This window comes from Anguilla rostrata, chromosome 4 (assembly GCF_018555375.3).
Source record: "Anguilla rostrata isolate EN2019 chromosome 4, ASM1855537v3, whole genome shotgun sequence".
NCBI lineage: Eukaryota > Metazoa > Chordata > Actinopteri > Anguilliformes > Anguillidae > Anguilla > Anguilla rostrata.
In genome coordinates, this window is record NC_057936.1 from 23,564,783 (window position 1) to 23,592,256 (window position 27,474).

The 27,474-nt window shown below is 41.0% G+C and overlaps 1 protein-coding gene across 1 annotated transcript; it reads left to right on the plus strand.

Moving 5' to 3' along the window:
* Positions 1-1,474: 1,474 nt before the first annotated feature.
* On the plus strand, positions 1,475-26,400 carry si:ch73-61d6.3 (uncharacterized). The gene is made up of 14 exons (XM_064334050.1): positions 1,475-1,606; positions 2,478-3,769; positions 4,769-4,947; positions 5,986-6,157; positions 6,544-6,594; positions 7,104-7,234; positions 7,330-7,343; positions 12,569-13,359; positions 14,185-14,346; positions 20,437-20,591; positions 21,330-21,548; positions 22,326-22,497; positions 22,802-22,843; positions 23,047-26,400. Exons 2-14 carry the CDS (start codon positions 2,582-2,584, stop codon positions 23,146-23,148), a joined length of 3,378 nt encoding a protein of 1,125 aa, XP_064190120.1. The 5' UTR covers positions 1,475-1,606; positions 2,478-2,581; the 3' UTR covers positions 23,149-26,400.
* The last annotated feature ends 1,074 nt before the right edge of the window (positions 26,401-27,474 follow it).

Below are 27,474 nucleotides of genomic sequence, written 5' to 3' on the forward strand. Positions count from 1 at the left end.
ATCCTGTAATTAGTTTCATTTGTAATATATATGTAATATATATTTTTCTTGAAATATCATATGTTTAGTACAAAACTACAGAAAATAACATTTGTGAAAATTATCACATTTCTTCCTCTGAGATGAATGACCTAGAAAGAGACACAGAGGCATCACTGACTGCTCAATATTAGTGTAACAGCCTGAAGAACAACTATTGATAACTAAGGGAAAAATTGTACATAATGACGCAGTAATAGAAATATATTTTTATATATTATATATTTTAGCTGGTACCATACTTTGTGTGGCGAATAAAGCAACTGAATTTGAATATGAGAGAGAGAGAGAGAGAGAGAGAGAGAGAAGGGGGGGAGGGGGGAGAGAGAGAGAGAGAGAGATTCTACTGGTTACTTGCTCACAGCTAACTGCTGCCCCCTGCTGGCAGAAGTTTGCCCATGAAAACTGCTGATTTAAAAATTATTCTATGTGGATTTTAAAATCATAATTTGCAGATTTGTATCATAAAATTAATACATGATTAATCACATCTGTAAGTTCACAACTAATGTGGATGAATTAAGTTTCATGTTCCAAAGTTATTTTAAATTTTTGTTAGTGCAGGAATCTGGAAGTTCAAGGGTTAACCAGGGAAGGATGAAGGATCTCAGATAATCAAATCTCTGGAGATAAATTAGCCCAACCAAGAAAAGAAGAAGTAATGAGGAAGAGGAATCTTATCCCTGTAATTTGTTTAGTATTGATTGTGCTGCTGCTGTGGATTCACTCACATAGTGGTGAAAGGAAAGAAAGATAGAGGAAATGCTGCATGAAAGATATGCAGGGCTTTGTACTTTACTTTAAAATAGATATTAATCTGTAAAATCTAATATTTTAAATATCATATTAATTTTTGATGAATACTGAATGGATATGTGTGAATTTAGCTCATATATTTATATTCTTAAATCATGCACAATACTACTCTTCATAAACAGTAACAATTATTTCAATGTGAAACTAAAACGAAAAGATTCACATATAATCAAGATAATCAAACTATGCCATGGACACCTAACAGAGGGAGATTAAAAAACTTAGTTTATTATATTCACATTTATTATATGCTTTAAATAAAAGCATATAATATTTTCAATAAACTTGATTCAAACACACACACACACACACACACACGTATGCATGTATGCACAGTCGAACACAGGACTTATGAGAAAAACCAAGAGTTTTGCTAAAACAACAATGCCACAATGGAGCATATTCACCACATGGATGGTAAGTAGTCCATGATTATTTGGTAAACCCCAGCATTTTCACCTCTGAAAAGTAAAAACAACATAAAAGTGAATATTACATATAATAATTTTTTATATGTTTTTTATTTACGTATGTGTGTTTGTACCCACTCCCTAACATCCCTTAACGTTGCAGTCCCAGCCTCGAGAGGGCTCACCAGGTTTAATTTTTAAGCTGGTGTTTCTCTCTCAATAGAGTAACTGCTCCAGGTCACCTGAAGGGCCTGCTCTTGAGAGCGGCCATTTTAGCACAGACCACTTTCCTCTCAGATTACTGTCGTATTAGGCTCACTGGTCCGGCCTCCAGCAACAAGGTACTGTAAACTCTGTTCTTTTTTGATCAAGGAGCCCTTTTTCTGGTTCATACCTAGAACTTGAAACATATTTTCATTCTCTCTGGCTTCCGGTACTTCCTTAGCACTATATGAAGGTCTATTTTGAAAAAAAAGTTAATATTTTGTTTTTGCGGTGACAAATGCAGTTGTTTCAGGCAGTTGGTTTAAAGTACATTATCGGTAACATTTCCCAGATAGTTCTGAGCTAAAGTTCAGTTAAAGCTCTCTTTGTTATTGACATAAGAAGTACAACAATGTAGACATGTTGTAGAGGCAGGGCTTTTCCATACTGCATATATGACCGCACAGTGTGCTCAGCTTGTGAACACAGGCGCACTAAGCGCGCATATTTTTTGCAGTTTAATTATTGAATAGATTCTGGCTCTGTGTATGGTGGCTTCATGAAAATTTTTCTTGCCCAAAAACAGAAAAATACATTGACAAAGCTGTGTAAATCTGTAAAGAACATTGGCATTTCCTTGTTGATCAGGATTACGCCATTCTGACATGATAACATTTGCAATACTGACACTATTCTCATTACAATCTCACCTTTTAATTATGGTTAACTGAATATAATTCAGCTATAATTGTTGAAATATAGAAAGTATATTATAAGACAATTTATTACAATTCAGGGCTATTTAGTTATCAAAAGAAAATATTTAACAACTTAATTTTGTTAACACATAAATATTATAATTCAGCGTATTACATCACAAGTTGATAAATACAACAAAATTATTTAGAATACATTTCATCCAAGAATTAAATATTCAGAAATGGACTGTGAGCTTGTAACTAATTTTTTCTTTTGTCATCTTATTGAAAACATGTCCTTCACATCTAGACAAGAAATACTAAGGAACACTTTAACTCGCTACAGTGAGCTCAATGGATGACTAGGCTGCCAAGACTTCCCACATCCTTCTCTGAATGTAAAAGGACCGAAGCATGACATCTGTAGATGCTCCCTATTCTTCCAGGGGCAGCTCAGAGGATAGAGGGAAAAAAAGACCTCTCCTTGATCCGTTTGAAGATTTGGATGAAGGTCTTCCCACTCAAAGATCAACAAAGATCAACGAAGGAACAAAGTACCCACACACGGCATTTCCAGCACACATCTCACCAAGGATCCCAGACCAAGAGGACACTACTAGCACCAGTGAGGACTCCCCATTTCCCAGCAGCCCAGTGGTCAACCAATTAGAGGACCAGGAGGACGAAGAGACCCAGGACAAGAAGAAGAGAAAGTTCCTCCCACAGTCATGGCGGGGGCTCTTCAAGAAATGGAGAAAGGGTGATGTTGCCGCTCAGCAAGTGGCACGAGAGATAATCATCCTGCCCAATGGAACCCGGGTCAGCCCACCAGTGACTCCCCTGCTAAACCAGAGATTCTGGGACTCTCAGGGCTCCATAAGGTCCCAGAAACCCCTGTTCACCGATAGTCCCCCCAGCTATTCTCAGGCAGAACAACTGTTTCTGGACCCCCTGGATGGGTCAGAATTGACGAGCATCCATCCGGCCCAGTATTATGCAGAAAAGCTGGAGGTCTACCAGCTAAAATACTCCTACATGAAGTCTTGGCCAGGTCTGCTGAGACTTCTGGGTGGAATTCAGCTTCTGTTTGGGGGGATGGTGTTCGCATGTGTCTGCGCCTACATCCAGAAGGACAGTGAATGGTATAACTTGTATGGATTTCAGGGTCCCAGTTATGGATATGGGACATCAGGGTACTACTATAAGGGACCCATGACCCCGTTTGTGTTAGTAGTGGGCGGTCTGGCTTGGATAGTGACTATCATCCTTCTGGTTCTGGGGTTAACCATGTACTACCGCACCATTCTCCTGGATTCCCACTGGTGGCCCCTCACAGAGGCCATCATTAATTTGGTCGTTTTCCTGCTCTACATGGCGGGGGGGATTGTCTACGTTAATGACCTCAACCGTGGAGGGCTGTGCTACATGACCGTCGGCTTTAACCCTTTAATGTCTAGCCTCTGTAGGGTGGAAGGAGGACAGATCGCTGGCACGGCCTTCATATTTTTCAACATGCTCCTGTATCTGGGCAGCTTCTTGGTGTGCTTGAAGATGTGGCGACATGAGACCGCACGCCTGGCGAGAGCGACACAGGAGATGGAAGTGGGTCCCTCTTATTCAGGGGTCCTCAATCTTATCCAGAAATGGCTGGAGTGGGTGCAGGCTTTTGTTCCAAGTGACTGAACAGTTACGCACCTGATTCCACTAATCAACCAGTACAGTCTTTGCTAAAGACCTTGATTAGTGGAATAAGGAGTGTAGCTGCTTGGTTGGAATAAAAGCCTGCACCCAAAGTGGCCCTTTCTCGATTAGCTTGAGGATTCCGGCTCTAATTTTTCTCCTTCTTTGTATTCCCACACGTGGGCAATGCAACATTGGTGTTAAAAGGGCAGACCATCTTTTCCCATCTCTTGTTCAGGACACATGGGACTTATATAGACTCCGTGCCTTTTGAGGTAGTTCATTTTGTCAGATAGTGGCAGCGAGTGGCTCGTTTTTTTCCCATTGCCACTCACTGTTTCTCTCAAAAGGAAGTTCAATAAAACAACAGCTGCGGGTCAATAAACCTGCAGCGATATTCAATGTTTCAAAGTGATACGTGAGAAACACTGAGGTGTTGGATTTATCATCTGCTCAGTCTGGACCCCTGGAAAGCAGTACAAATGATAATGAAGTAAATCTTATCAATTTCCTAGGAAAACCCACATGGTAATAGAGTTAAAAGATACAAATTCATTACATTATTAAATAAAAAGAGGGGGGGGGGCGTGGGGGAGAATGTTATTTTAAACAATTTCATGTGTCCCTTCCTAAATGTGGACTGAAAAAACTAAATAAGTATCCTTTTGTCTTCACAGTATGAATTCTTAATACTTTAGGTTATCCTGTCAAAAACATTTCCTGTCAAAAATAAATCATTTTATTGTGTCCTATCAATGTTTTGGGTATTGGGTTTTGGCCCCGATTTACATTAAAATTTTATCACAAATCAAGGCTTAGACATTCCTTCTAAGATATGTTTGACTCAAGGTGATATTATATATGGTGCATAAATATGACACACTGGTAAAATGCCCCTTTCCCTCCCACTTCTGTCTTCAGCTGCCTACAACTAACTACACAGACCAGTCCAAATCCAAGAGAATCCAGTTTGAGGATGAGAGGGATCAATCTGAGAGGACAAGTCGGGGGATCCGTTTTTCGGAAGACCCTGCCACTCTGAACAGAGCTATTCCTACTGGTTATGTTCCAAGGCCTCGAGTCATTGCAGACTACATCATGTGAGTGAAATATCTGTGTCAAGTAATAAACTGGTATAAAACCATGATGAGACAGCAGAGCAGTTTAACCATATACCAATCGTCATTTGCCAATAAAATTGTATTTCTTTATAACATAATTATACAAAAAAAGAATTACCAACCCATGCGCTCAAAGAAGTTTTTAACAAACTAGGCTATATAACAAATGAATGGTGCGTTGGCTTCTCATAGATAATCATAGAAAGGAAAGACGGGGGCCCGCACTCTTAATGAATAGATATAGATTATGAATGTCTACGCAACAAAATAATTTTCATTTTAATTTCTATTTGGACAAAGAGACAGACATGTTTCGGCCTAAGCTGTCCTCAGTGTGTGAGGACTGAGGACAGCTTAGGCCGAAACATGTCTGTCTCTTTCTCCAAATAGAAATTAAAATGAAAATTATTTTGTTGCGTAGACATTCATAATCTATATCTATTCATTAAGTGTGCGGGCTCCCGTCTTTCCTTTATAACATAATTACCAAAAAAATTTTTTACATAATGCATTCTAAAGTTCATGTTGTTTAACCAGTTTCAATAAAGTAGTAAGAGAGTACTAGGAAGTAGAGTACATCATTACTGTGAAAAAAAGTATATTCATACAGCCCCTCATCCTCTAAATGTGAAATCTGGGGCAGTAAACATTTATATTAGCATTGTAATGATCTTAATGACAACTGGTGATGAGTGATTTATTTTTGCTGTCTTGCAAAATATGTAAAGTATCAGGAAATCAGGGGTATTGAAACATTTATGGTGTGGGGTGAGCGTTCTTGCGTAACATGGCTGCCGAACATCACCAAGGTGGGTGCCACACATTGGTGGTGGGTGAGGTGAGTTCCCACTCATCACTGTAAAGTACTTTGAGCATTCGGAAAAGTACTATATAAATGCAATGATTCATTCGTTCATTTCTTTTGACATATTATTTTCAGACACACACATACTGTAGACTTCTACCATCTATTTTCTTGTACAAATGTATGAGTGTATGTCCTCTGTCTTCTTCAAGGAAGTACCCTGAGATCCACTCACTGGAGGACAGGGAACAATATAAAGCTGTCTTCAATGACCAGTATCAGGAGTATAAAGAGCTGCACAGTGACATCACTGCCACCATGAAGAAATTCAGCGAGCTGGACGCCATGATGGGAAAACTACTCAGTGACATCATCAGCCACGAGGTGAGGGCAGCTAATTAGGTCGACTGCAAAGAAAATGGCAGCCCAGAAATCTCAGCCATCAGCAAATTGACACGAAGCGTTTCAAATCAACTTGCAGCCAGGGCGAGACACTTCCATAGGCCCTGCTATTTCCAGAATCGTGACTCACCAATGATGGGTCAGTCAGGTGTATACTTTGCTTATTCTTAGACATAAATAGACTCGCCTGAAGTCATGATGAAGGCATTTCTTCATATAATGATAGGTCCCACTGGCAGTTATCTGGCAGACATTATCAACATGATGATTGTTTTTAGACCAATGCAAATTGGAATGTTGTATTATTCTGGCAAAAAAAGTGTATAACTGAACCAATCTATTGTGTTCTTTTTCTGTTACCCTATTAGGAGCAACAGAGGATTTACCAAATAGTGAAGAAGTACAAGCAGAAAAAGAATGTAAGCTATTTACACAGACAGTGATTTGTAACTTCAATTTATATAATCCTGTTGGCAACTTTACATTATTTTTTACACTGTTTCTTGAAAAGACCTGTAGATGTTTACTTTAAAAAAAGATTCACATTGTTATTAGAAACAGAATTGTTCCTCTTTGGGTAAAACAGAAGCCTATTCATACAACATTTTGGAAAATGCTTTGTGCTGCTCCAGGAGTATAAATATTTATGTGCACCAGAGCTTGCCTTTGAGAGGGAATCAAGAAAAGAGAACAAATCCAATCAAAATAAGTGCTTAATTTTGACTTATATTTAAAAGCAACCAATACATATTCTTTCCACCAAAAAAGTATGGTGAGTTCAGCTACTGCAAAAAAAGTTTTGGCTTCTGCAACATTGCTTCTGCAAACAACTAAGGGCAGATGTGTACTGAACCCAGCGGTGAGTGAGCATACAATATGAAACAAAACACCCGCAGCTGAGTTGTCATGTGAATATGTGCACTTACAGGATCCTGCATTTTTGGAGAAAATGGAACGATATGAATACCTGAAAGCCAAACTGAAGCACATCAAGAAGAGGATCCAAGAATTTGACCAACAGTTTGAAGAGAAAGCTGGATTAAGGAGGGGACCAACGCTGTAGAAGCAGCTAAATGAACCTGCATTAGGAGCACAGAAGGACACAAATACTTACCACTCTTCCCTTTCAAGGACACACGTCTGTTTTTGTTCAGTGGTCAAGAGATCTGTGAGGTTTACACTGCAACTGCATGAAATGCTTTGACTGATCTCTGATCTATTTTTGTACTCAGTACATAAAAATACAGAGGAACATGTAAATGTATCCATAGATAAATGGTTATTATTATTATTATTATTGTTATTATTATTATAATAAGCAGGGCTAGACATTATCCGGCTTGATTTATTCAAGATGTATATGATTAGTGACCCATCAGTTACCCTGTCATGTGTCTCTCTTGATCAGATAACTCTAAATCAGTTAGACTTTGTATAAGTTGGAATCCGAAACTTAACCAAAATCAACGTCTTTGGTCAAAATATCTGGTTAATACATCTGAATATATTGTATGTTTGGATAAATGTTAACACTCAAAATGCTGGAAATGTACCGATAGGACATGCCAGAAGTCTATGTTGCTTCTCTAAAACATCTGAAATCATGAACTTACCAAAGTATCTTCTCTTTTTACATGTAATTGCTTCCAATGGTCTATGATATAGTAATTGATAATCATTGCACATGAAAAAACCCAACTGATTACATTTTTTTTTATTTAGCGCATTCAATATAAAAAATAAACATATGCATAAACAGGTAGCTAAACTTTACTGTTACTTTTGAGCTTCCGGAAAACAATGCTTCTGTTGATCCGCCTATCTTTGTGCAAGCAATACAGTTTATACGTTTTTCAACAGAACTACACAATCGCATTTATTACAGTGTATACTTGTATCATTTCCTGATTTGTGGGGAAAACGCTAGCCTACTGTAGGTAAAGGTTAAGGACATAAATCATTTGTGCTATTGACTGTAATTGTGTTCAAAATCAAGATTAAAATGTTTGGTCAATTTTGTAAAGTCAAGCCTGTTGATATATTTTATTTGCCTAAATATGCCATTTCGATTGAATAAACGTTTCATCAGTTTATCAAATAGACAACATTTGAACTGTCAACATTTGAATTATTACTTTATGAGAGTACATTTAAACAAATTTTCGAAAGAAAATTCTGTTTTCTTTCAACATCTTCACGCCCTAATTACCACCATCAAGGTCGCTTCAGTGTCAAACACATATATATATGTACACTGGTCTTTTCTGTTTTAGAAACCTTCTTATCTCTGCTTACATTATAAACTTGTTGAAGATCAAAGACAAGTGTGAGACAAGTATTTTGCTCATACGAGTAAAAAGTGCATGAACAAAACATCTGATTAAGCATAACAATTCGCCGCTATACGTTTGCTTCCCACCATAAAACCTCGGATGAACATTATTTGTAATGGTGGTGAAATTCTGGACTAAGGAAATAAAGGAGAAAAATAAATAAAGACTTGCCCTGATTCTTCTAGTGCGATCACACCCACTTAGCCAGTGGGCTGAGTTTGTGCTGAAGATAATCTCCGACCGACATGCACAACAAGTGAACTTTATTACTCGCTGGTAAGTCATTAGCCTAGTCAACTTCGTGCTAGGCTATTCCCGTAGTGCGTGGACACAAAGCAACGGTTTTGGGTTAGAGTGCGGACAGCTGAAAAACCGACAAGTGAGTATGAGAGACTGACCCTGTTTTGCCGAACTCGTGATAAGCAGTGCAACGAAAACCTGTAGGCTACTTTTTAACCGAATTTACACAAACTGTATGCAGCGAGAAAAAGTTATAGTCAACTGAAGCAGGCTTTCATTTTTAATCTGGCTCAGGTAAGTGAGAGCTGTTTATTTGTAATGTGCCACACACCGTTACACAACGAAAGTGTGGCAAATTGATAGGCTAGTCTACCCGACCATTATTTCTCTAATTCAGGTAAGGATGCAGTGGTTGGATGTTTCAAAGTATGACTTTTTAAACTTTGCGACTTTTTGAAGACAGTTAATTTTTAAAGTAGGCTAATCAGATTTGTTGTAAAACCTATACTAACATAAGCTACATGTTTCACGTCAAGGACGGTGCCTTCTCGAACGCAGTTTCCCTCATATTTGGCTTTTTATGTCGGGTTTGGGAGAACAGATGTGTCTTTCTTTTATTGATACAAGCTGACCATTGTAGTGACGCTGACATAATAAGGTGATATCATTTGTATAGATGTGCATTTACGATTATATTCCTGTGAAAATTGTAGATTTAAGCAGGTTGGTCGAACTTTCTTTTAGATAGAAATGCCAATGATTTGCCACGTAGGAGGTGACCGTCTTTTGTACATTTTCTAGATCCAAGTCTGGTCATATGGAGACTAGATAATTTCACATTCCAAATGAAACATAACATTTATAATTTTCAGTAACTGAAACATTTGGTAGCAATGATTTATTTGCCGACAGTGTGTTACCATTTATTTACAAAACATATTTAAAGCGTTAGTATGAAGTAGTAAAACTAGAACTAAATATTTACTGGAATTAATTCTCAAATTAATTGAACATGCACAGATTTGACAACATAAAATTGTTTCAAAGAATCAGACTACTACCTTTGGCTGATTTCAGAGAACTGAATTAGGGCATCAAATGTGAGTTTGCTGGACTGTGAATGAGTGCCTGAACTGCCTTTGAGCTGCAGGGGTATGAATACTTAATATGGTCTCCGAGTTGTGAGTCAGTGCAGTTTTACAGTTGAATAATTTATTCTACAGCTCATGGGTGAGGGACAGGTGTATTCTAAGCCATTGTTTCAAGTAACACCCGACACAGTAAGGTTGTACGAAATTGGCGCGAACTCCCAATCACACATGATACCGTACCAGCCTTAAACAGCGCGTGGATTCAGACACATAACACCTGAATGGCTGGCGGTCATGAGAGAGTTAGAGGAGTGGGTGTTCTGTGGAGTGTGGCATGGAAACAAAGCATGCCAGATCGCCTCCGCTGGCCTCTCGTGCTCTGCTGAATTATTGAGGCCCACTGGGGTGGAGTCACGGTGGACTGATGAAAGCATGCGACCGGGAGCTGGAGCTCACAGATCAACAAGAGTTGATTGAGTTTGCGGTGACCGGCAGCGTTGTAATGAATTGCGGGTGTGCGATCTTTGACACCGCCCTGTCCCAGCTGCCTCTGTCCCCTTGTTTAAGAGCAAGATGTGAAATAAAGACCTGCATTTCAATTTAACTGTGGTTGCCAAGTAGTTATAGTCCAGCAGTACATGCATACTGTCCTGTGTAGGCCAGTGTGTATTCTGGTGCAGGGGGACCTCAACTCCTGCTGAGGTCAATTAATCAGGTTGTTTTTTTAGTTGTTTCTTGACTGCCTATTTGGATTTGAGTCCTGTTTGTCAGGTGGTTGCTACAGTCTTTTGTGGAAGACATTTTAATTGAAGGCTACCTAAAAATAAAAACAAATGTGCTTATGCCCTCCATTTTGTATATTAGTGTCACTTTGCAATACAGGTTGCACTGAAGGTAATTGATAACAGTTCAATTGATTATTAGTGCCTTTAACAATGAAACAGTTAATTAAGCTTAATCATCTGTGGCAACCGCTATAATATTGTATTACACATTAGACTTACATGACACATTTACTTTACCATTTTTCATTGTAAAACGCACCTATGAATAACATGACAAATTAACTTGACAGTGAGCAAAAGGTAACTTATTTTAAACTCAATAACATCTAATTAATTAGAAATTAAAATGGTGTACACAGCAGTACACCAGGGCAGCGAACATGTCTTTCATACAGTGTTATCCTGCAGTGAAAGACAAATAAATTCATTGTTTCAGTTCCTTCCATGACACACAAAAATACCATACAGTTTTGAATACTGAAATATTCATCTTGCTGAGGATAAGTTCAGGATAAACTTTCTGTGTGGTGCATCCCATGAGTATAATGTTGATATACAGCAGTGGAATCCCCAGCAGACACCTGATCCTCCAGGACAACCACAGCCCTCCCTCTGAAGAGTTAGAACACAGAAGAGCACTTGTTGGCTTTTTTGTTCCTTTTTTTTTCAGATACCATGGCAACACAGAATTTGCTCCTTGCAGCCTTGACTTTTCCCTCATGTTTCTAAAACAAAGACAAGAAGTAGGGGTGGGGGTGGGAGGGTGTGTGTGTGTGTGGTGTGCATTGGAGGTGATTTAGGGGGGAGAATTCCATGGTAGGGGATAGTATGTTTGGCTGAAGTAGAGGACTCCATGGAAGGACAATTGTCCGTGCCAGGGCTTTTTTGTTCCGCTTTAATCTTCAAAGTTTTTGCCTTTTGAGATTCAATGCAAGGCGAAAAGGAAAAGAAAAGCTCTGTGAACCGGCCCCTGATAATAACACTCATGTCAAATACTGTAATCTTCCTGATAATTGCAACCCAGCAGTATGCCAGTGACGCAACACACAAAGTAATCTTAAAGACTTATCAGAAGTACATTGTATTTTTTTAAATGGCAGTGGACACTCAGATGTGCCTATAAAGGAATGTGTGTTCACAGATGTGTCCCAGATTGTTCAGACAGCAATTTTTTATTTTTCTTAAGAGAGTTAATATAGTCCTATATATTTACTTTCGTAGATGCTAACTTCCCTTTTTCTCAGTGAAACAAATAGGTATCATTGTTTTCCATAGCTTATTTACAATGAGAAGTGTGTGTCCATAGTAGACTGTGGATTTTAGTTTTTAAATTAAAATACGCTTGGGCAATATGAGGGATTGAGGGTGACTCCCACAGCCTGGCTAGCTGGAACGAACAACAGCTCTGTGTTTTCTGGCTCTGACTCCTGGTACTGACATCTCTGTACTGGCCTGCCCTTTGCTGGTTCACATAGTTTAAATCCAAGGTTATTTGTGAACTCGCCCTCTGATAGCATCACATTATTGTTTTGGTGGCTTTTTTCCCACAACTTTACATATCAAGTAATAATTATTACATGTCTGGGGTTCCACAGTGAATTTCAGTAGTGTGCTTCTGAGCCCTGCTCTTCATTGTCTCTAAGCATTCTGGGTTAATTTACAATGAAATACTGGTGTGAGTGGCCATGAATGATGGCATCTGCCTAGCATGTAATTCATGTTGGTACAGTTGTAACAAAATAAGAGACTGACACATTTACTGCAATTTGTATTTGCCATATTTGATTTCCAGTGCAGGAAATTGAATGCAACTTTGTAGCACGTCACATAAAGTTACAGTGAAGTCATTTCAAGGTGCCATTGATATATCGCTATCATTTTGCTCCTTCGCTCCCAAGGTCTCTCTCTGCAAGAAAGCTCACAAGTCTCCATTTTGTTTTTCAGGTCTCCATTATCCTTCAGCCATGTTTGAGAAACAGCGCTATGACAGCCCCCCTATGTACAGCCCCCCTTACAGCCCCCCCTCCAATGGCTTTGGGCCTCCTGGGAGCTTCCACCCCCCAAGGAGTGAGTTTGATCCTTACCCACCCCCTCCTGGCTCATACTATATGGAAGGGAAGCCCCAGAACTTCTACAAGTGGATCTCCCCTCCTGGCATTGTGAAGGCTATGGAGGGCCTCATTGTGGTGCTGTGCATTGGGATCTTTGCCTGTGTGGCCTCCACGCTGGTCTGGGACATGCAGTACGGTTACGGATTGGGTGGAATGGGGGGCTACGGAATGAGCGGAGTAGGAGGCTATGGCTACGGCAGTAGCATGGGGGTTGGCACTGGCTACTACGGAGGAGGAGGCTATGGAGGGGGCTACGGAGGGGGCTACTACAACTCGTACCCGACACCTTACTCTGCAAAGACCAGCATGATTGCCCTGGCAGCCATCAACTTCCTGGCCGCCTTGGGGTTCTTCGTGGCCAGCTTCTCCAAGACCAACACCGTGCGCAGCCGCAAGTTCTACCTGGTTGTGCTGGTGGTCAGTGTGATCCTGGCATTCCTCCAGGGAATCATCAACATTGTGTACATCGTTGGGGTCAACCCCATGGCTCAAAGCTCACAGAGCATGCTCTACAACCCCATGCTGATGATGTGTCAGAACCTGTACAACAGTGGATCTATGGGAGGAGGCTTCCCCATGTATAACCAGTACCTCTACCACTACTGCTACGTGGACCCACAGGAGGTAGAGGAAAAACATTACCCACCCTGGTTTAGTTTTATGGTTGTAGACATTTATGTTTTTGGTAAAACTGTCATAAAGATTGTGATATTTTTGTTTCCTCTGTGTCATATACTTGTTGTATAATAGTTATTATCATTATTTTTACAGCTTAAACCAGAGTGATCAATTAACTAATGCGTTACTGATACAATTTTTGAAAGATGGTTAATCAGGTTTTGTATGCAATGGCGTAATATCTTCACCATATTTCAATACAGGCAACACAAACAGGTGATGCCACGATACAGTAATTGGCAGCCCATTTGAGTAACAGCCCAACAGACCTCTTAAGCAGAATTCCAATCATGATTTTAGTTTTAACATATATAGATACAGGAGGCATCATTACAAAAGAAATTCAGTACTGTTTGCTTTATTAGTTAAGGTCCATTTTATATAAAGGCAGTGTGACAATTTGAGCTATTACCTACAAGCTGAGCATTTGCTTGCCATTGCTAGCAGGCTAGCTGAAAAAGTAGAAATGCACAGCTTGCATTTTCAGTTGAGCTTAATTTCTAAAACTGAAAATGGACAACTTTTATTACATTTTCAAATTTAAGTATATATTGTTAGCATTGAAAACTATGATTCCGCAATGAATGTGACTATTTGAATTTAAGCTGCAGCTTAAGTAATGCTCATAATTTGCCAGTTAATTAAAATTGTAGGGGGGAAAAGTGCTTTTCAGTTCATGGTCTCAAAGTACTGTTCAGTTGTGTGTAGTTAAAAAATAAAGTATGCAAAAAAGATACTGACGCTGACTCTGCAATGTCAATCCTGTTCCAGGCTGTGGCTATGGTGTGCGGCTTCCTGGTGGTCATTGCCCTCATTGTGGCTGCTTACTTTTCCTTCAAAACACGCAGCAAGATCTGGCGCTACGGAAAAACCAACATCTACTGGGACCCGCCACTAACAGGGGCCCCGGAGGGCAGGGATGTGGAGGACTGGGTGAGTGGAGATCTGTGAAAGCGCTTTGCATGGCAGCTGGGGTGGGGTCCGACAGTCATGTGCCTGACCGTATGCGTGCAGATCACAATGTGAGGCCATATTTACATAGTTGCTACCATAAATGTCATCATTTTAAAATGAGGTTTCAATTGGGCCTACTATGAACGCAGTTACAGTATCCATTATGTAGCGCTGCCAGTGGCGTTGTGTAATGGTTTCATTTTTGTAAGCACTGCCTGAATTATGTGAGATTAGCCACCAGCCTGAGACTGCAATCAGATTTGCTGAAAGAAAAAAAAAGTACGGCATTGTGCATGAGTGGCCTTGAAAGTAACCGCTGTAAAAAAAAAAAAAAGGAAAAAAATTAAAGGTAGACCTTGGAACAGACAATAGGCGTTTCACTCTCATTTAATGTTGTACGCCATTTTACAATATCGTTCAGGGTTCATGTCATAATTTTTCGTATTTTTTATGATAGGTGATGACAAGTCAAGGATGAATGGACATGTATCCATGCACACACACACACACACACACACACACTGCCTGCTGCCTACACACATGATTCAAATCCAAGATGGAAGTTTAGTTGGTCATACTGTAATACGGGAAAGGGCATGTTCATGTAACTGTGCCCTGCAGCCTGAAATGTTGGACATTCTCCCCTTAATCCCCTGGCTCTTTGTAGCTGAATGCATGCTCGCTCTGATATTGCTTTGCCTCAACATGTAATGAACTGGGAAGTTCACTGCACTTCTGAGTTCTGAAAGCCACTTTTTTATCACAATTATAATTACATTACCATGATCATTATTGGTCATAATTACTCCTTAATTGTGTCCATGTAAAGTTGCTGTTCAGATGATGAGGAACTTAAAATTCAAATTTGATTACTACTGTGTACAGAGTGGCTTGTGGTAATTCTGCAGTGTGTACAGTTTCTGGGGGGAGAAGGCAGCATGGAAAATTATTTTTAAAAGAAAGCAATCCTGGCCTAAGTGTGGAGCATGCTTTTTTTGCAGACTGTTAAAGTATTTTGGAAATGTTGTGCATATATGCTTGTGCTACATATGCTTTGTGCATTTGATCTTATTTTAAGGTGCCATCACTACAGAACCACTGGATGGTGCATGAGTAATATGATGCATCAAATTTTGACAATGCCAGTGGTGGTAATTGGCCACAGTATCTCTCTGGGCAGGGTCTCTGTATGCAGGGTATTCCCTGCATCTAGCCACAGATTCTCTGAAGGATATGCATTGGACCACAGCTTTCGCTTTTCAAAACAATGCATGTGTACAGCAATACAGCAATGGAAAAATACACAAGTAATCAGTTATGAATGATAAAATGTAGTAGGTTTTTTATGTTATGATTTTGATTGGAATAGATGTTACCAGCAAAAGCTTTTAGGTAAGTATTTGCAAGTGAAAATGCTAAAGTCACTGAAATCTGTAATTAAAAATCTTAACTGGTTGGACGAGAAATCTTGGTTAGTAAGGTTAGCAGGACTTTGATTGCTGTGTTTACTATTCTAGTCATGCTAGAACTGTATGGAAATGGCCTTAAAATACGTTGCAGTTTGTACACCAAGTTTATTCTGAGGTTTTAACTGAAAACTTATCTTACCACACACTTCACAGACGGTGTAGTTTTTGAGATAACAAGCTTAAGGGGCAAGTTTAACCAATTTAACAGGAGTTTAAACCTCAGGGAACTGTATGGAAACTAGAACAGCTACTCATAATCTGTGAGATAAGGAAACAGCTGTTCCCATTTTAAAGCAGTTTTGTGATCTAGGGCTTTAAATCTGAGGTTTGAACTGAAAATTTAGATGCAAAATGATTGTTAGAATTTTCTAGTCCCATTTCATGGTATTGTTTTGTGTTGCATTATGTTTTAAAATGTTTAATAATTATTTCAGGTGTTTGATCTGTTGCATGAATACCAAACAAAAAGCATTTGTTGTCAATAACAAAATTTTCACAGAAATGTCAGATAAAATCCTATAATTTTAAGCCATTGGCTTACATCAGACACTGACGCAGTATGTTGAGAAGAACGTAGCCTTAAACTCCGATTTGAAATCACACGACTGCCATTATTATTTTGAGAGTAGCCTTTTAAACCATAACACACCTTGTGAGTGGCTGCTGGAAACGGCCAATCACATAACAGTAGATAACAGGTGTTTATTTAGGATATGCCAAGTTTCACTCTGAGGGATCATTAACTAGGCCGGTGATAGCAGGTGGTTTCTAGTGCTTTTTAGTCGACGTGTCATGCAACATTATAGCAACAACAGGTGTGTCTAACTAGGAATAAATCATTCTTCCTGGTAGTTAGTAAGATCTGATTAACTAAAAAATATTATTTTATATTTATATAAATTTTCATTTTTGAGATTTGCAGTGTCATGAACATAATATTGTAAAACACAATTTGTTTGGTGGCATTAAGATCAAAATGGTAATGAGAACCGTTTCATGTACCATCATTTTAGTTAGCAGATGTAATGATCCCCTTGTGTGACTACGGGCTCATATGTATTCCTAAACGAGCAGTCACTGATTTAAAGACTCTGCATCTGGATGTTTGCCTAAGGATCAGGTGCTCAAATGAGCCCACAGGTGCGTCAGCGGGGGCCCTTATCGGACTGAGCTGTGGATGGTGTGTGGTATCGGGCTCTGTGAGTCAGGGTGCTGATTTGGCAATGATCGGAGTCATGACTGCTCTCTCACACCCAAAGGTCTGTGTCCCGCCCTGCAGGCTTTCGCTCTGGGGCACGAGCCTTCTCGCCCACACTCGCGCATGTGCTCGCAAGCACACATGTTCTGCGGCCCGAGCGAGATGTTTGTTGTTGTGAATGCAGCTGGACGCTGATGTCATTGGCTGGGCTGGACTAGCTTTAGCTGGAGAGTTTAATCATGCAGGTTGTTGTTCACAGTTGAGTCATACGTACTTTCATATGTCATATAAAGCAGTAAGTTATGAATACACAACATTATAAGAACTTAAGAAGACATAATGATGAGAACAGGTCAATCAGCCCATCTAGGCTAGCCATTTACCTAAGAACTAGACTAGACAGTATCCCGCTGTACCCCAGGCTCTATGTGTAAGAATTCTCTATCCTTTCATACGTACATTTTTTAAAAAGTTTTATTTGTGGGGATTTGGCTGTATTTACATCAAGTTAATTTGTCAATCAACATCACTTATTTATTTAGCAACAGTAATAGCTGAATGGAGGGAGGGCACTGCATGAACTTCATCATTTTGAGTTCACACAACTCAGATCTGTAAACATTGAGGGAGCGATACTGTGCAGCACCTGTGAGAAGTACACACTTGCGTGCGCGCACACACACACACACACCCAATCACAGCTGAGAGATGGGTTGGGCCAGCAGTGTGTGTTGTTATTACTGGCATTCACACTTTAATAGAGGACCCTGCACTGACTCAGTGTAAGCCTCTTTCTGTCTATCTCTATGTACAGCCACTGTATTTTTGTCTTGTTTTTTTCCCCCTTTTTTCACAAAATAATCTTCTTGAGTTTATAGAAGCATTGTGCAGATATAGCCCAGCTTGAGAGCTGTGTATTTCCAGAAAAGTCACTTTTGGGCACTGTCTCAGCTTTTGTTTGGTGGTGTGTGGAATAAATCCAATTTACATTCCTTTCTAAACGAACGGATACACCTGCTCTCTCAGGTGAAATAAACAAACCCATTAGAGGTCAGCATTATTCATGTGCATGCTTTGTGAAGCATCAGGATGTGTTGAGCACATAATGTTGAAACCTTTACCTCAACACACCTTTACGGGATTTACTCATCGTGGAAACGTGAATCCACTGATTTCGATTAGCAGTCTGTGGCTGTGGTTAACTTGCTGCATTAATTATATATAATTGGTCTGGTTTGACCTCAGCACTGCCTGCAAACCCCAGTACTTCATCATTCAATTAGCGAAGCTCAGTGTATGGCCTTTTTGTCAGAATGCCCCCTTGCCGCTGAAGTGCAGTGCACTTGTGTGGTTTGCGTCACACTGCAGCATTCGTCAGTGGCTCACTTTCCTTCTTTCCCTGTAAAAAGCACTCAGCCACATTCGTGTGGTCTGTACCATAAAGCTGCTGGGCTTTTTTTAAACGAGCGCTCGGCCATACGCTTACGGGGGCTGGAGGAGAGCTTTTCTGGGGGCCTGAACGCTCTGAGGGGTTCGGGCTCGGCCCAACTGTGGGAACCCGGCCTCCCCGTCCCGTGTCCCGCGCCCCCACGGACATTCCTTCCCTGCTTACTTAGTCCGCTCGCGGCTCAGCGGTCGCGACGCTCCATGCAGAGAGGGCATTGTTGGAATTCCTGGATGGCTCGGATCCTTCAAAGGTGGCTTTGCTGCAGCTGCGGGGAAACGGGCCCCACCCTCCTCCGACTGTTGTTTCTTGTAACCGGGTCCTTTTGTTTTCCCGAGCCTTCGCCCAGTTTCCGAAACAGGCTTAGCGCAGAGTGGAACTTCGGCCTGCTTCATTGTGCTTAACGTGTGCTTCTTGCACAGAATGCTGGGAAATAATGCCACACTGGCTCCTTCTTTCCACCGGTGGTCGAACCCCCACGCACAAAGGGGTGTGGTCACGTCCCAAAGTGGGGGGTTCCAGTAGATTTTAGTCAGACACGGAAGAAGCCATGTAACATTCCTTTGTTGAAACCATGTAACATTGTTTTTGGAATTGGCCTTTTTATAGACTGCAGGTGCGGTGATCAAGGGTCACAGTACTCGCAGTGGTCATATATCCTCATACAGCTGTTGACAATCGCATTACTTCCTTGAAAAGGAATCTGCCGAGAAAAGCTGGCTGATTTAGCAGCACCGGTTGTACGTGCCGCGCTGACAAACTTGCACCAATGCCCTTCTCTGCCCTCTGTTCCTGCAGGAAGTAATTGAGTAAATTCCAAATTGATATTTCCTCGTTCTTTTACCCCTGAGTGCCTTTTCCAGTGGGCCCGGGGACAGAAAGGGACACGTATGCCCCATACAAATGCGGCAAATGTGTGGCAGGACGCAAACTGTTCCTGACATGCCAGAGGTGACTAGTGACATCATAACCTGGTGGATGTTCCAGTGCTACATTTATATCAGAGAAGCTGCCCTCCTCCAGGGTGCAGTGACTCATGCAGCACAGTACCAGGCACCGCTCAGCAATACTGCCAAAGATGGGCTTTCTCTCTTTTCTTGAGTCATCTTGTAGCTGTTGGCATGAGCCTTGAATTAAGGTCCAGTGAAAGAACGAGCAAAGACCTTCTGGACACTGATTAATAGACTCAGGGAGGTGAGGGAGAATCCAGCTTTGTGCAGAGAGCAAGGGATTGCTTGGGTTTACTTTTGTTTGCTGGCTAAAGAATTGCCTTTTCATGGGGCCTGGATGTGCAGGGTGCTGGTGAACCTGTTAGCCACAAGGGTAATCCAAGTCACATTCAGAGCCGTGCAGTCCAATTTCACACTTGGCTGCTCAGCCAGACTGGAGCCGGGCCAAGCTGTACATGAGATGGAATTGGCCTTTCTGTGTCCTTCAAGCAGGGGAGCCTGCGGGTGGGGGTGGGGCAGGGGAGGGGGAGGGGGGCAGAGGGTGGGGGGCAGGGGGTGATGTCTTAAGTCAGCAAAGCTACAATCACGCTTCATGGAATCAGGCAAATTTAGGGTAATCACTTTCTAGCCTCGTAAATTTGGCGTAGATCTCTGGCGCAGATCGGGAGCGGTTTGCTTACTCCAGTAGATTGCGGAATGAGATCTTTCAGGCCTGCTCACTCACTCGGAGCTGCTAACAAGCTTAGTGAATCAAAAATCTGCTCCCGTCTGCGCAGCGTGGCTCTGTATTTTCATTTAAAGGAGGTGCTCAGTGTTCCATGTGTGATTGGAAAAGGGGTTCTGTACATCACTACCTCAGGGGGTATTCAGGAGAAAATGTGTTCTTTTGTGCTGCTGGCAGGAAGTCGAAATTAAGCTTGGTTAAAGGGGACGGGAAGAGGAGGGTTTCCTTTTGGCTCGTATTTCAACGGTTTTTGTTTTGTTTTTCCCTGTGTGTTTTTCAACAAGGTCAACAATGTGGACGATGAGCACAGCGTTCAGGATGCACCGACTGTGGTGCTGTCGGAGAAAGTCGCCTCCCCTCTCAACATGGCGAACAGCATCACTTCCTACCCTGTGAAGAGTGACAGCGTCTTCAGTGGAGAGACGTACAACGGCAACGTGTAAGTGGCTAGGGCCTCACATCCCTGTCCCGTGCATTCAGTCATTCAGCACACAGACACACACTGCTTTCAGATTCCTGCCACTTCCGGAATACTCTCTCCTCTTGACACTGCACTCACATTAGCAGATAGCCTCCACTGCTCTGGGTGAGACTTCCGTTGGGATCCATAGTCCTCCTCACTTTAGATCAGGGGTGTCAAACGCAAGTCCTGGAAGGCCACAGTCTATGCAGTTTTAAGTGGTTTTCTTTCAGTTGTGAGCCCATTGAAAAAACCTTGGAAATAAATGGCCTGATTTACCTTTAGCATACCTTAGCATACCTTTTAGCACGCGCAAAACTAGTAACACAACCAATGATTGGTGTAAAACAAATACTATGGCCAATCATTGTCATGGTTTTGCTTGTGCTAAAAGGCTTAGCACATGCTAACGGACTTAGTAAATCAGGCCCAAATAGTGTAAATTCTATCCAGTCAAATCTCAGATCACTGAAGTGATGAAATACCAGAAACCAGCAGGTACTGTGGCCCTTCAGGGCTAGAGTGTCACAGCCTTGTTTTAGATAATCCATATTGTAGAGATTATCCCTAAAGTGCATAATTGGTAGCAGCACTCTCGCACTATTGTTGTAATGTAATGTTATACCCTGAAACAATAAGCACTCACAGATGGGTGCTGGGTGGGTCTGTACTGAAGCTGTGGGCAGATCCACTCACTCTGCAGCTATCCCTCCACAGCTACTCTGAGCAGTCCGTCAGCCGGCCCTCTGATCAGCCGTCCCGCGGCGGGGGGGCCAGCTCCAGCCCCTCAGAGGAGGCGGGGGGGGTGCGTCGGCCTGCAGCGTGGAGGGGGAAGAGGCGCCGGCGGAACCCCGAGCTGGACGAGTCGCAGTACGAGACGGAGTACACCACGGGCGCGGATACGGGCCCCGAGCTGGACGAGGACCAGTGGAACAGGTGAGAGCCCCGCCCACACTGAGGCCTGCCCGGACTGAGGCCCGCCCACACTGAGCCCCATCCAGGCTGAGCCCCGCCCACACTGAGCCCCATCCAGGCTGAGCCCCGCCCACACTGAGCCCTGCCCGGACTGAGGCCTGCCCACACTGAGCCCCATCCAGGCTGAGCCCCGCCCACACTGAGCCCCATCCAGGCTGAGCCCCGCCCACACTGAGCCCTGCCCGGACTGAGCCCCGCCCACACTGAGCCCCGTCCAGGCTCCACCACAACAGCTGCTCACCTGGTCCGCTTTTGTGCTGTTGCTCTCCGTTCAGTGGATCGGCTTCAGAATTAACCGTTGCTTCAGAAGCGACAGTCCCACATGGGCTTGTAATTTGCGATAATTAGGGAAGTGGGTCAGAGTTCTGTGGAATCGAGGCCAGTCATTAGCGAGAAGGCAGCTGTTTCTGCTTTCATTCGCTCATCTCCAACCAAACTTAACTGGACTCCGGGGAGTGTGCCTTTTCAACAGTATTTGGTAGTAATGTACTTCACCTTATTTGACCTGAAAGTCCTATCAAAATGAAAATCTTTTCCTGAGAGACCTGATTTAAATGCCTATTTTATGTGAAGGCCTACAATTTGTCTGTGGTGTAAAAAAGACAAGATGCGATGTCAAGTTATAGAAATGAATGAGTTATACATGCAGAGAAAGGCGCCGTGTGACACAGTAACATCAGAGTAATCAGCCGAGGGTCCACAACGTTAATTTGCTTCTTTCACATTTTCACCCCTCAGCATATACCCAGAAATCACCTCAGATGGACAACGTCAGGAGTACAAGAGAGAGTTTGACTCGGACCTGAAAGCCTACAAGCGCCTGTGTGCAGAAATGGACGACATCCACGACCAGATGAACAAACTGAGCCGGGAGCTGGACACCCTGGATGAGGGTACAGCCAAGTACCAGGTTAGAGACAACAGTGTCCCTGACATTCTGTTCCCTGTCATATATTTTCCCAAACAGTTCCCTGCTTATCTCTTGTATATGAATCTGATGTCATAAGTGGAGTTATTCTCTACATTAGGCTACATATAGCAAATGCTGTATTTATTTTGTATTGTAAGGATCCCCATTAGCTGATGCAATAGCAATCAGCAAGTGGCATACCTGTGCTGTTGTTATTATTTTTTTCTGTTGAATGTTAGCATAAGGCCAACATATGTGTTGTAAATAACCCATTATTTAACCAATGTTCTTTATTTTCTCTCAGGCTGTGGCAGAAGAATATAATCGGCTGAAGGACTTGAAGAGGGTGAGTGAGCTTTCACTGGGATCACACATAGACACCGGTGCTCATTTATTAATAAACAGAGGTGGTTAGGGATACATTTCATATTATAAGTGGATGTAGTTTTTGGCCCTAAATGCAACATCTAGGTTTCATAAGCGCTCCTTACACCATTGTGCCCTTTGTGATGACCGAAAACTGGATTTCTGTTCATTTAATTCCCCCAGACTCCGGACTATCAGACCAAGAAGCTCCACTGCAAAGAGCTCAGACATAAACTCTTCCACATCAAGGGCATGGTGAAGAACTACGACAAGGGCCACTCTTAGAGCCGACGGCCTTCCCCCCCCCCTTGCCCCTCTACAGACAGTACAGACAGTTCTCCTGAATCCTAGCTCTCTGTGACCCACCCGGACTGAACAGGACACTCCGATCGAAACTGTGTGGACCAGAGCCCCACCCACTCAGACCTCCACACATATGGACCGAAGCTAGGGATTCAGGGGTAGGGATGGACCCCTATGAAACCGGACAGACTTCCTTAGCACCTCCTCTCACTGCGTCTCGCTTATGGCTTCCTTCAGGTATTATTTTGATCTTGGTGCTGCTCGGCAACAACTTTTACTGACAGGGCGGCTGCTTAGATTTTGGAGTTCAGGGCAGAAGCTTCTGGAAGGGATCTCAAGGGGTTCTATGCATTTTCAGGCAGGTATGCGGTAGCTTAATGTCGCGTTGCACGTGGAACAGTTGGGAGTGGATGGGTGGAAATGAGCTTAATGGAAAGTTGTTTGCACACATAAGTGTGTCTTGGGCTTTGTTCCTTATCGCAGATATGAAAAACTGAGCTGAACTTTTTTTTATTTCTTGCCTTAGATAAGGCGCCAACAGTAAGAAAATTGAACGTCATTGATTTTTGCCAACTGTACAGACAAACTCTTATTTTCTATTCTGCTTCTTCTTCTTCATTTAACCAAAGGAAACAAATGGTTTTATTTTCACCTTACAAAAACAAAGTTCTATGCAGTTGACTTTTATAATAAAAAAAAATGTAGGGTACCAATATCATTTATTTGCTTAAATTTCACTGTCACAAGTTAGATTTACCATTTCAGTTAAAATAAGGGATTTAAGCAACATTTTGCTGTGATACAGGATTTAAAATTAGAAAACTTAAAAAATATATTTTTATTCCATACTGAGGTGTTGTTCGAACATAAAGACATGAGTACATGTTGCTAGCCATTTGTTCCAGTGAGGCTAGCCACTTGGCGAATAGTTCTGATGCACTGATGCCATGCAGATCTGTAAGTGCTATATTCTGAAAGGTGAGATTATTTTGGTTGAGGAATTAGAAGGATCCCATGTCTTTTTGTGTCACCAGTACATTATCTATCTACTGTTATGGGTTTCATTTTTCTGCGTTTTCATGCATATTGACATTTTTCAGGCATTTTTAAAAAAACTATAAGTACTGTTGTAAAACCGTCTTATTTTCAGGACCCTGTTTAAATGTAGTTAGAAAAGTAACAGAAATCTGTATAGTTTTATGGCATTTTTTAACCTTTATCTATATTTGTATTTTTATGTCACAGTAGATCAGTGCTTCCCAAACTAGGTTATGGGGACTCACTGTGTATGCAGACTTCATTTAAAGCATTATGGCCACCACTGAATTGTAATTGCTAATGCTGATTATTGCTCTTAATTAGACACATATAATGTCTCTTGATGGATGATTTACTGTCTTTAGGATTATGTGAAATATAGCTATGCATACCACAAGGAATTAATGTTCCATATTCAAATCCCATGACATGTAATCAGATCAACAAATGCTTTCATTTTTAGTGTGCCATATGAGAGATGATTAGTGTTACATTTTATTAATTAATTCAGTTACAGTATGACAGGTAAAATCAGTGAGGTCCTAACTGCTGGAAGTGTCCACACCTGGTGACTGAAAACAACCATTAGTGGAAAACAAAGAGCTCAAATACAAGGTAAATGGCAACAAGCCAAACCTATATTGTGTTAAATTTAGTTTAAAGAAATAATTATAGTGGAACTTAATAAACACTTGTTTTCAGCCAGGTTAATTGGTCAAGAAATTGGCCGGAACAAAAACCAGCATACGGAGTGGAATGTCCGGGACCGAGTTCGGGAACCACTGTAGTAGATTATTCACATAATGCCATGTCTAATCATTAAGATAACCGTTTACCATAAGGAAGCAATTTCTCCTCTTTCACTCTGGCATGTCAATGTAAGAGTACTGTGAAAAGGGTTTTTGTATTGGCTATATCTATCATATTTTTTTTATATAAAATGAATCATGTTTTGTTCCTTTTGATTCTACAAAATATTTATATCCAGCACATTTTAAAGCAGTTTTGATTAGAATGATGCAATCCAACGTGTTCAGTATAATCAAATAGAAATATATAAAGATATAAAGAATATGTCTGCGTTCCAGTCCTAAAATGTTTTTCTCACAATATTTTGAACGAATTGCATTCTTTCTCACACTCCAGTAAATAAGGATGGATGTGTCTAAAAAACACTGAGTGTTATTTTCTTTCTATTTGCCTGTGTGTTGTATAGTGAGACATATCCATTCATTGATGCACTTGTAAACAGCCCATAAGGCACTGACTGTAAATAAAATGTCCATTCACTCGTTCACTCAAAAAGACACCACTGACCATGTAAAATACTTTTTATTGCTTCTCATTAGACATTCTTATTTGTTGTTTACAAATCTAAGTGGTCGACCAATTGACTAGAATTGCTTCCCCTTGCTAGCTGTGTATTCCCTTACAAAATTAAATCAGTCTTGGTAGACTGTCACTCTCCACTGCCCCCTGTAGGAAAAACCCAAAAATGGCACCCTTTACCACAGCAGACTGCACAGAAATGTTTTTCCATCTTGTTTTGCAGTTTGTTTTAATTTCCAGAAATGGTTTTCCTCACTCAGCGGCCATTAGAGTCTCAGTCTTTGTCAGCTCACTATTCCATGCCGTTACCACAAAAAACTTTGGCATCAAGGGGTTTTTTCTTTCATTTTTTGTTAAAACAAGGCCACAATCCAATAGTAAGCTTTCTTTATTACATAGGAGTAGATGCACCTGGTCACTGTCACACCAAAAGGGGAGAAGTATATACAAGTATATCTAAGTCCAGAAGTATATACAGAAAATACTCATTCTGGGTTAAACTAGAGAACAGGAAGTTTTAACATATGCATTTGCCTTGAATAAATAGCAAGTGTACTGAAATTTTTAAAGACCTGTTTAGGATGTTTTCTGGGAACATATTAGGGAAACTGCAATGAATCAGTGTCATTATCAAGAACACTGAGTTAAAGGTGTTGTGTCATACATACTTTCTGCTGAAGGGCTGATCTGCATATTCGTGCGAAAAAACAGCAACAACAAAAAAATTACATTCATAACCAAAAATATATATAATTATAGACAAAAATTTGCATCTTCACATTGCTTTTGGAGATTGATAAGCAGGTACTGATGTAAAGCTGGAGAAATAACACATTGATAATAAACCCAACGCGTGAATAAAATTCACTGAAGTCTCTGTCTTGATTTGATTGGTGTATCCTGTGTTTTGTGAAAGCGTGGCCATGAGGTAAGTCACAGTACGTTCTAAGAGGAGAGATTGGAGTCCTGGTAGTCTCTGCCAGTGGCTCAGCCAGTCATGTGGGGGTATCTTCTCAAACACAGCAGTATTGCATTTTTGCTTTGCAACTTTGAAATTTCTCACCCGAGCACATTGCACTGTTAGTAAAATATACAAACAAACAAAAGAGCATCCTACTTCAAATGTAGTGCACAACGAACTGATCTGAGCACACTGAAAAACAGTTGGAAATTCATGAATCCCAAGATTTGTGTTGTGATGCATCAAAATTATTTTCAGTGTTTTATGGTGTATTGAATTCAGTCTGGGGGGTATTAAAAAGGTACAATAAAATTCTTGAAGGATGCCGGAGGTATTTTTTTTTATCATTACATGAAAATAAAGATCTGATAATTTGTTCTTAGGTTACGTGAAAAAGATCAATCACCTCAGAGGTTTTTTGATTTGTCTGCCCAGTAGTTATTTAGAATTTGTTTACTAAAGAACTCTACATTGTTTTGATTACATTCAGAAACAAAATAATTTGTGGTATTTCTCATACCTAATTTTAACATATGCCAAGTCCTATCAAAGGTTCTCACTATAAAACTGTACATAATGTGTTATTCTCTTGTAATTCATATTATCTTTGTTGAAGGCCCAGCAGTATACAATCCATAGCATTCCTGTTGAGCTTTCTAATGTTTCAGATATCAAGGTTGGGCTTCATTAATGTATTATAAGTGTCATAAAGGGGTCAGGTTCTTTATAAAAGTGACATCTGGAAAGTATTACGAACCTTCAATGGGCCATTATTTTTAATGGAAGGAATGTGCTTCAGTCATAGATGTTGATAGCTGTACAGAAGCTGCAAACTGCTGAAATCCACACAAGTGGTCATATCTGTTTTGCAGCAAAAGAATGTTATACTGTGGTGCTTAATTATGATTCTGAAGGTTAGGCTTCAATGTGGCAACATAGTACAATCATAAATGTACAAGCCGGTTCTAACTGGGCCTGAT

Coding starts and splice junctions, on each gene's coding strand:
- si:ch73-61d6.3 (XM_064334050.1), top strand. CDS start 2,582: ATGACATCTGTAGATGCTCCCTATTCTTCCAGGGGCAGCTCAGAGGAT. Junction 6,158..6,543: donor GTGACATCATCAGCCACGAG/GTGAGGGCAGCT, acceptor TTACCCTATTAG/GAGCAACAGAGGATTTACCA. Junction 21,549..22,325: donor GACGAGGACCAGTGGAACAG/GTGAGAGCCCCG, acceptor TTCACCCCTCAG/CATATACCCAGAAATCACCT.